Consider the following 10,562-nt stretch of genomic DNA (forward strand, 5'->3'; position numbering starts at 1 on the left):
CTGGCCATGACCAAGCCCCAGGCAGAACCTCTCTCCTGAGTTTTATCTCAGATGCGGCTCTTTGCCCTGGCCCTTTGCTTCTGAAGTACTGCTTTGACCCGTTCCACCCCTCACTGAGCAATGGCCAAATGTCGGCTGCACCCAGGAACCCTTGCTGGACTCTGCTGCTGCCAGACTGTGGCCAGGTGCCAGCCCGCCCCAGAAAAAGTTCGCGAGATAGTGTAGCAGCAGCGTTTCAGGGATTCTCACAACACACATCTGGCACCAGTCTTCACCCTTAACGACCTTGTTCCAGCACCAGCAAATGTGGGCATTCTTTGGGGTCTGCTGGGACCAGGGGGCCTCAACAGTTTCTACCAAATGTCCTTCCAGCCATGGAACCGCTTTTCCCCGTGTGGCCCAAGAACCTCCTGGACCCCACTCTACTCCTGGGGATTCACCCTTTCCACCAGAGCACCGCCCGGTATTGAGCTGCAGAGTTGCAGACTCTGTGCTCCCCTTGTTTACAGTTTTAATGGAATTTAAACCTTCTTCTTTCTCCTTTCTCCCTTTTTAGTTTAGTCCCTGCAGCTGTTTCCAATTTTCCACTTTCTCTCCAGCTGCTTTTGGGGAGGGGTGCTTTTCCTGTATTCGACCCCCCCCTGCGGTCTCTGTCCTCTGTCTCCCCGCAAAAGCTGCTCCCTGCCCACTGCAGCTTCTCGCTCCCCAAGTTCCCCTCTCCACACCACGTACCTGCTGAGTTCTGTGGTTCAGGTTGTGCAGATTGTTGTGTTAATCCTCCAATCAGATTTTTAGGTGTGCAGGATGGTTTAGTGTTGGTCTGGCTGTATTTCATGGATGTGAGACACACAAAAAACTTCCATGCTGTTCCGCCATCTTGGCTCCTCCCTTCCAAGTACCGTTTCTAATGAATGTATATCCTTTAGCACCATCATAACATCGAAATATAAATCAGGGCCCATCTGTTCACTCTGTGTGAACATATAGTTCAGAAGCATGTCAGTTGTGCATAGAGAAGTCCACTTGTAATCTCTCGCTCTCCATGGGACCATGAATATCAGACACAGATGTGTGTGTGTGTGTGTGTGTGTGTGTGTGTGTTGAGGGGTGGCATACACATCATTTCTTTCACCCTAGCATGGGCTCACAAACAGGGAAATGGCTGTAATTTATTCACTGACATATTCAGTGAGTCACTGACCACTGATTAAGCACTATATATATTAGGCATGACACCAAAGATGAAAAATAAAAAACTGAATAAAGCATTGTGCCTCCCTTGAGAGAGCTTCCCCCAAAGGAAAAGACAAATAAGCAAAGTGTTTCTTTTCACAAGGGTTGCAGTGATCTTTGATGGAGGTCTGTGTGGCTGCCCCATGTTTGCTACCAGCAGGGTCTTTGATCCGGGGTGGGGAGAGAAGCTCGTTGGGAGTACATGACACCTAAGCTAAATCCTGAAGCTCACATAGGAGTCAGGTTGAATGGATGGGGCAGGAGATGAGATTGAATGGAGCTTCAAGTAGGTGAACAGGGCTTTTTCAGAACCTGAGATTACTCAGTAAGGACGGAGCATATAGAGTGACCGAGGGGTGGGAGGCAGGAGAGTTAATCATGCAGCTTTGTCCATCCACTAGGGGGCGATGGAAACCCAGAACCCCACACTCTGGCTCAGCAGCAGGGTTAGAGATAGGAGGCAGCATCTGACTGGAACACAGCATAGGAAATGGCCTTCTCATCCACGAAGGTGATGCACAAATACAAAGGGCACCCCATCCCCCACATGGGGGTGGATTTCAGTGTTTTCCAGAGGGGTTTCTAGGGAACACTACTCTTTCAAAACAGGGAGTCTAGGGGAAAGCGTTCAAGAAATGCCATATGCAGTAGTCTCCTCTTAGACATTCATCAAAGACACATTAACATGGTAAGACTCTGAGGAGTCCTGCAGTAAAGCAGCCAATTTACCATTGTGGTGTGGCTCAAGTTTATTTTATCTTGAGATTTATTCCCCCTCAAGATCCCTGTTAAAACATCATGGAACACTTTAGAAAAGCTGGATAGACTTATCCTCAGGCCTCTGTTCATTGCCTGGTCAGAGCAGACAGCACCCTGGGTTCGGGGTCTCGCCTCTCATTCCTAGAGTGCCTGGTGCTGGCAGCACAGACCTCATCATTGTGAGTCACGGGGCCACCCCTGCCCACTCAGATATGAAATACTTGGCCAAATGCATGGACATGGCTGCCTCTGAGGTGAATCTTCCCAGACCAACTTCTCCAAAAACATGGGTGACATTAGTAAGCGGAACCCCAGACCCCAGGTCAGCACAGCTGTCAGACCACATCACCCCCGTGTCCCCAAGGGGGTTGCTGGTTTTACTCATTGATCCTCAAAGGAGGGTTCGGGCATTTTTGCAGGGTAGGAAGCTCTTTCCTGGTTCATCTGTCCATCGGATGGGCCAGTGCCGTTCAGGTGGGGCTGCCGCCAGTGACAGCAGCACTAGGGTGACCCTTTGGGATAAGCCAAGAGGCTTCAGAAGAGTCAGCACAGAGCCAGAAGTCCCCGTCTCCTTCCACAGAGAGCCCCAGCCCAGGAGGGCTGAGCTGCCCCCACCCATGTGGCTACAACATCTAAAGACGTTGCCTGGGTCAGGCCGGGCCCCCAGCCCTTAGTCCAGGATGCACAGGGCATCTGGTTGAAAAGCAGAGGATACGCTGCCCCTCACAAACGTCCACCACAGGTGCATATTACAGCCTTTGTCAGCCTACTGGTGTACTTCACTGTACAGCCTCTTGGGATCAGCTTTGTGTTGCCCCCTCAATACTTGAAGAAGTGCTTCCTTTTCTTTAGTCTTAGAATATCTCACTTCACGTTCAAGAGCTACCTTAACCTTTGATGTTGAGAGAGTTGCTCAGAGGACCATGTGTGTTCCAAGCCAGCCCCTTCCTTTATACCATTGACTACGACATCTGTCGTTCATCTTTTCCAGGCAGAGGACATTCTCCCATTGATTCATTAGCTCATGTGTGTCTTTTATTCATTTATTTATGCCACAAATTATTTATGGAGGGCCCTCCAGGTACCAGGCATTTTCTAAGTGCTCGAAATAATGGACAAAACATACAATCCCTGTTTTCTTAGGGTAGACAATTTTTTTTTAATAGAAGATACAATGTGACATGCCAAATACTGTTCTAGGACCTCAGGGAGATTTCAGAGTTATAGGCGTCAACAACTGGTATCATGATTGGGAATGGCTGCTTACAAGGAACAGAGCCCTACTCCACCTCAAGTAAAAACAGGATGATACAGTTAACAACCAGGCGTCCTGCAGGACAAAAGGCAGGAAACGAGCAGTCAGCTCAGGCCACCAACTCTTGAGTACATGTGCGTTCTCACTCATCCTTTCTCTCTTCCTCCCTCTTTTCTCACTCCCCCCTCTCTTCCCACCTTCCTTCCTTCTTCCCATCTTCCCTCCTCCCCTCTGTAAGAAGGGATGTGCCTGGGGGAGGAAAAGGATGGCAGGGCTACCGCAGGTGGACACAGGCCAGAGAGTAGTTAAGGCAGAAGAGAAGTTGGAGCACAGAAAAGGTGGTTGGTGTTGGGAAGCCAGAGGTAACTTAGACCTCCATGGAATCAGGGAAGCCTTCCTGGAAGAGGTGCTATTTGAGCTGGGTCTTGGTGTTAGGGGGATTTGGATGCCCAGTGGAGAGCAGAGGTCATTCCCAGAACAGAGCACAGGGGGCAGAAGTGGGGAGGGAGGTGGAAGTCTGGTACCTCAGAGCGGGAGGAGCAGGGAAGGTCCTGTTCCTTCTATTTATCATCCCTCCATCCCCGTGATGCCTCTCATTGGCTTTCTCTTCAGGTTGTTTTCCTGAGTCCCACAGCTTGGATCTGCAGGCTAGACTATAGAAGTAGATGGGATATGGCTGAAGGGAACCAGGGGAGGCGGGGCTGTTAAATCACCACTGGGCAGGGCAGGGCTGGGAGAAATACTGCCCAGCACAGGTCAGAAAGTCATGCACTGTGACCCAAGGCATGTAAAGACTTAACCAGGTGGCAAGAGGAGCGGCCGCATCCCACCCACCTGTTAGTGACCCAAGTGTAGAGTCATCTGGCATCAGGAGCTTTGATGGAGAAATCAGGTGACAGGTGTGAGCCAACGATTTGTTGATTGCATCTAGCAACTCAGTGTGTTGGACTCCTCTGTATTTATGGGTGCTGTAAAATCAATCTTGTCGGTCAGACCGGAGAACCTAATGAGTGGTGCCATCAGAGAGCTCTGGCCAGGGGGCTTCCTGGAGGAGAAGGTGAGTTATAAACCATCTGCACCTGGAGGTTAAAAAGGCAGAGGCCTTGAGATGGTGGGGGAAGGAGGGTTCATGTTAAGCATCGACAGTGGGCCTGTGCTTTCACATAAGTAATCTTGTGTTGGCTTTACACCAAGTCACAATAGTGGGGATTTTCCCCACTCTTCAAGGAGGAAATAGACTCTGAAGGTAAGATACCTGCCTGAGGTCACACAGCTAGGTGGCAGGGCTGAGATTTCTTTCTGACCTCAAAGCCTGTGGTCCTGGCATGCTACCATGTGTGCCTCTCCAAGACCTGCAAGTCCTGTGGCAGGTCCTTGGGGCAGGTTCTGGGTTGGTCCGAGGCTGCCCGCACAGGGCGCAGGGGTTTCCAGGTTGTGGTGATGGAAAAGCTGCTGCTCCCTTACACAGGCCTCTCCTCTGCTTCTCGGTGATCTCAGGACTGGTCCTCGGACCGGTGATTTATATAAAATAGACAACCTATTGCAGGTGGCTTCCCACAAGTTGAGATGTGGGATGGGTCAAACGTGTCCCTGAGCGCATCCGCCACACTCAATGTAAGCCAGAAATTACACAGCTTGCCTATAATCAGAGGTCAGCACCGGGGAAAGCCCTGTAATTTATGGCTCTTGCTCTACTCAGAACCAGATTCATGGACAGTTTGCTGACTGTCCATCCTTTGCATGAAGCACTGTCATCATCAGTAAGTACCTGTTGGACGTTTCATGGGTCTGGGGTTTGATGACTTGGGTACAAGTCCCTTATAGCAAACTTCTATTTTATGTGACATTTAGCTACCCTGAAACCTTGGTTTTCCTCTTCTCTAAAATGGCAATGTGTCCCAGTGACTTTACAGTGCTGCTGTAAGGAATACATGAAGTGATGTTAAAGTGCCTTACGAACCATCCAAATGGCTGTTGGTATTAGGACAAGCTCGTGTGGAAGGCCGTGGGCTCTTCCCCCGTGAGCAGCCTGAGGATGGGGAGGGCTTCTGTGTGAGACTTGCTTTTGCTTTCACGGCGAGCTGAATTTCATTTCACCAGATCTGCAGGTGGCAATGGCAGTCTTAGCTGTGGCCCTGCCTGGGGATTTGTCTGAACTTTCTTACCCTGCAATGTGGTGTAGACCAGGAGTGCTCAAACTTCCATGCAGAAGAGTCACCTGGAAAGCTTGTTACAGATTCAAGGGCTTCCTGTTGGGAGGTTCTAATACAGCAGGTCTGAGACGAATGATTTCTGTAAAGCTCACCAGGTGACCCTGGACTGCAGGCAGGGGCCCAACTCAGGCACTGGGACAGTCTCCTGGAAGGAGGCCATCTGGCACCTCCAGCCTCATGGCGTGTGGGGATGGAGAGATTGAGGTTTGTTCCTCTTGAAGAGGATGACAACAGGAGTCCCTTCCTTGCTGTGGGCAAGCTGGGAATGAGTGTCCTGGAAAAGGCAGGTGTGGGCAGTTCCCTGAGCAAAGCCCGGGATGGCGCTGGAGGGATGCGAGCCCTCTGGGAGCCGCAGCCCTTGGCGGGGCGCTGACAGCCTGACGGCCGATGGGCTGAGCTTTGCTGTCCTTCTGTCTCACTCCAGATCGTGTTCCGGAAGATCAGCGACGTGAAGCGGGAGGAGGAAGAGCGCATGAAACGCAAGAATGAGGCCCCCCTGATCTTGCCCCCGGACCACCCTGTCCGGAGACTCTTCCAGAGGTTCCGACAGCAGAAGGAGGCCCGGCTGGCCGCGGAGAGAGGCAGCCGCGACCCGGACGACCAGGATGTGGAGAAGGGCGGTGCCATCCCCGAGCACGCGGCCAACCACAGCCTGGTGAAGGCCAGTGTGGTCACCGTGCGTGAGAGCCCCGCCACGCCCGTGGCCTTCCAGGCGGCCTCCGCAGCGGCGGTGTCGGACCATGGCCGGCTGCACGCGCCCGGCGCTGAGTGCCTGGGCTCCAGGGCAGCGGGTGGCGACTGTGCCAGGCGCAAAGGCTGGGCCCGCTTCAAGGATGCCTGCGGCAAGGGCGAGGACTGGAGCCAGGTGGCCAAAGCCGAGTCCATGGAGACGCTCCCCGACAGGACCAAGGCGTCCGGAGAGGCCACCCTCAAGAAGACAGACTCTTGTGACAGCGGCATCACCAAGAGCGATCTGCGTCTGGACAATGTTGGTGAGGCCAGGAGCCCTCAGGACCGGAGCCCCATCCTGGCGGAGGTCAAGCATTCTTTCTACCCCATCCCTGAGCAGACGCTGCAGGCCACGGTCCTGGAGGTGAAGCACGAGTTGAAGGAGGACATCAAGGCCTTGAACACCAAAATGACAAATCTTGAGAAACAGCTCTCTGAGATACTCAGGATATTAACTTCCAGAAGATCCTCTCAGTCTCCCCAGGAGCTGTTTGAAATATCGAGGCCCCAGTCCCCAGAATCAGAGAGAGACATTTTCGGAGCAAGCTGAGTGGTCTAAAAAAAGAGTCAAAGACCAAAACCCACCGCCCTTCCCTGGACACCATCCCCACCACACACACCTACATGACCAACAACTTCCAAAGTAGGCTTTCCTGACAGAAAATCAAAGTGGGACCAGTCGCTTAGGCAAGCGCACTCTTTCTCTATCTGGGCACAGATACGGGAAGAGGCGTGTGTTACCACCCTGCTAGATGACAGCTGTTTTCCAGCTGTCTGCACAATTTTGGAAGAGGGGGCATGCTGAGGGTATTTTCCTTCATTTTTAATTTTTTTACTGCCACAATATTTGTAAAAGATGACAACCCACCAGAAAAGAAGAGCAGCTATTTGGGGATTGGTGGGAAAGCACTGGAGAACCCCTCATGTATATACCAGACTGGGCTCCTTCACCAAGACCCCAAAGACTGCGGTGGGCACAGGGATTTCCCAGCATTCCCTGTCCTTGTACAGCCCATGTCTGTTGTCACCTTATATTTTCCCACAGTCATCATTTGTAACAAGCTCGGGACAAGGGGAGTTTGAGGGCCAGAGAGGTTAGGGCCTTGTGACTTTCTGTCTTTAAGGCCGGAAAGCAGGGAGGTGCTCTGGGCGCCTCCTCGGCTCTCCTTTCCCAAGTGTAAGAGCTGCACGGGGCCCTTCAGGAGGCAGAGAATCTCTGGGCTGTGGTCGGCAGCCTGCTGTCCCAGGAGAGGCCTCAGATGAACCTCTGGCCCTGCTCCATGCCACTGGCCTCATTGCATGGGCCCCTTTGCTTCTTTTCCTTCTCGGCCTCTTCCCAAGTGTTCCTGTGGCATTTCTCAGGGTGTGGGGCACCGGCAGGAAGGGTGATGAGCCCAGAGTTGCTTTACTAGCAAAGCAGACACACAGACACACACATACAACCTCAGAAAAACGATTGTAGCAAGTCCTCTGTTTATATTATGATTCTCACCGGGATTGATGGCCCTTCAGCAGTTTGCATTATGTCCATTGCATGGGGTCGTTATAGGACACTTGGGAGCCATGCCTGGCCTTATTTTAAGATTAACCTCTCTTTCTTTTACTAAAGTCAGTAGGATTTCAAGAAAAACCGTGAAGACGTCAGGGTCACGGTTGTACTTGCTTCAGGAACAGAAGGAGAATGAGGTGGCAGGTTCTCAAGCTGTGTGAGGTGATGGACAGAGACGGCCATGGAGCTGTGGGCCCAGAGAAGGTCTGAGCTCAGAGGGACAGTCACAGAGCCAACTGTGGGTCATCCAGGTCCCTATGCCATGATGCTTGGGGACACTCCATGGCCTCCTAGTCACCTGGGGTCAGATTATTCACGTGCTCCTTTCAATGGCATCGGAGAAAGGAAAGAGGGCCCTCCCAGGCAGAGTGGAGCTAGCTCAGGGGTTATGCCCTGCCCTAACAGTTGACAAGCAGGGTTGGAAGTTCAGCTCTAAGAACTAGCTTGGAGAGAGTAGAATTAGGACCTGGACTATTGGTGACAGCAGGGACCCAGCCAGGGCGCTGGCTTTCTGCATGTGTCACACTGCAGCACCCTCACCCTTAGCGCTTGGTGTAGCTTAGCTGTACAAATCCAGAACCGGTGTTAATCCCCTCAGTACCGAAGGGGACCTGCCAGGCTGGCACTTGCCCTACCAAAGATAGAATTTCTGAAGGCCTCCTGTCTGGGCCCATCTCTCCCCTCAGCCCTTTGGTCCTGTTCGGTGGCCATGGCAGGTCCCAGGACGTGGCCCTCAGTTGTCTGGGCAAAATGGGGCTGTCCTCTCCTGGCTGCCAGCATTGGTGCAGATGGCCCTGGGGAACAGAGTCCAGGGGGTCAAGGGAAGGGCCCTTCCCCAGGGGTCCCCGTACACTTATGCAGCTTCTCATGGGAGGCTTACCAGGTGGCCGCTGGCTTCCTGAGGCTGCAGCATTATTAGATTTAGCCTCAGACGGCAGCATACAAATAGGAGGAAGTGTAACTTCCCAAGGCCAAGTCTTAACTGTTTGTGACTCTAGATAAAGCACTGAGACTTTCAGTCTCTTTGAGAAGCTGCCAACTAGTCCAGAGACTATAAAATATCTGGAATCCCATCTGCCCCCAGAATGTTCTAGTTTGCTGTTCCTTAAATGTGCTCATTAGCCTGCTTCTAAAGTTTAGTACCCACTACTTTTAAGTCAGGGCAAGGGCCCTGGATGACTCTATCATCCAGCTTCAGAAGCATGTGCCCAGCTCTCTGTGGGCTTGGTGACAGGCTCCTGTCCAGCACCCTGCAGGCCACTGGAGAGGGGCCCTTTCCTTCCCCACTAGCTCTGCCTGAGGGGACAGGTGTTTATTAAGAAATGACTCCCCATCTGGGTCTGAGGGGCAAAGATGCTAATACGCCAGGCTTGGAAGCCAGACCTGTTTTGGGGGGGAAAATAAAGCTTCATGAATGTACTCCTGGACTGACTCCTAGGACATGAATCGGGCTAATGACCAGAAAAGCCTGGATCCGCGGTGGGAATGTGCTCATCTCAGGGCCGCAGGGCCCACATGTGTGCCTGTGGTGACAAATCCCCACAGTGTGGCCTGTACACGCTTTTAGTCTTCTCCACTTAAGGACTCCACTTAGGGACTTTTGCTTTGTTTCCTCTGAAAAAATTAATTTCTAAAACGAGCCAAACCTTCTCTCCTTCCACGTTTATGACATGCACTTGGCCATGGACCACTTCGTGCCAACTACCTACTCTTGCCTGGACGCTGCTCTGGCTTCCTGAGCAAGGACCACAAGCTTCAGATACTGACTGAATCTTCCACTGTCTGGTGGCTGAATAGAGGTTAGGGAAACACAGAATTACCAGGTGTTGGACTTAACATTTAGACTTTAGAAGTTATGTTGAGATATTTACCTGTTTTTTGTTTTTTCCTTCTTGAGGGAAGGGGACATGATGTATTACACCATTGCCCAGTACTTGCCGGTTACTTGATCTCGTACTTAAACTCCTTACCTCGGATGTTATTCGTAGGGTGGCTCCACTTCCCAGAGAGTGTCCTGATGGGCTGCTTTGGAGCAAGAGGTCTTGCCCCAGCACTTGGCTGCTTGTTGAACTTGCTCTCCCCCACCGATGGGGGAGTGGGAGCGAGGGCTGAGTCTATGAAATATGACGGCCAACGAGACGGAGTGCCTGTTTCTCTGTGGAGGATGGGACCCCGGCACTGAGTGCTGCTGTCTGGTGCACCTGCAAAGGCTCCTCCAGTGACTATGCCGGGAATCCCCTAGAAAGGAGAGGGAGGCAGCCCTCTGGTTGAGAAGGTCTGGTCTAGTGCACAGTTTTGACATCTGCACCTCCATCCATCCCATTCACTCATGCTTAGACCTCCTGGCTTGGTTCTAAGATGATTCCTTATATTCTCAACCTCAGAGTCCATCTGTGTGCAGAAAGTTTGTAGCCAGTATAATAGGCAACCAGTGGCTTACAAAAACAAAAACAAAAAACAAAAAAAAAACAGATGCTATGACAGCATGGGCCCAAGGGTTCCAAAGCTGTTTCCATTTCTTGTTATCCAATTCCTGGGCCTGTTTTACCCTCCACCCTCTAGATCCTGTGTGGTGTTGCTGGCCAAACATCAGGCCCTTTTCTGGAATCTTCTTTCAGAAGCAGAGCCAGCATGGCTTAGAGTAAAAATGCACTCCACCACCACACCCCATCCAGCAACTTCCCCTCCAAATCCTTCGGTGGAAGGTGAAATAGGCCAAGTGTCAGAATTTTTGTTGAAGCCTCTGTAGGGACTAAAAGAATGCCTTAGGAGCACCCGGTGTAGGGACAGCCTCATCTCCCCTTGTTGCATTGACCACCAAATG

General features: G+C 51.8%; 1 protein-coding gene across 3 annotated transcripts in view; it reads left to right on the top strand.

Moving 5' to 3' along the window:
- KCNH1 (potassium voltage-gated channel subfamily H member 1) overlaps positions 1 to 8,940 on the top strand; it is a 378,350-nt gene extending 369,410 nt beyond the window's left edge. For all 3 annotated transcript variants that reach the window (XM_060643916.3, XM_060643914.3, XM_060643915.3), the window contains exon 11: positions 5,885 to 8,940. In XM_060643916.3, coding sequence (XP_060499899.2) covers positions 5,885 to 6,739 — 855 coding nt within the window. In that variant the 3' untranslated portion in view covers positions 6,740 to 8,940. The remainder of the gene's footprint in view (positions 1 to 5,884) is intronic.
- Positions 8,941 to 10,562: the final 1,622 nt, after the last annotated feature.

This window comes from Panthera onca, chromosome F1 (genome assembly GCF_046562875.1).
Source record: "Panthera onca isolate mPanOnc1 chromosome F1, mPanOnc1 haplotype 2, whole genome shotgun sequence".
In the NCBI taxonomy this organism is placed as follows: Eukaryota; Metazoa; Chordata; class Mammalia; order Carnivora; family Felidae; genus Panthera; species Panthera onca.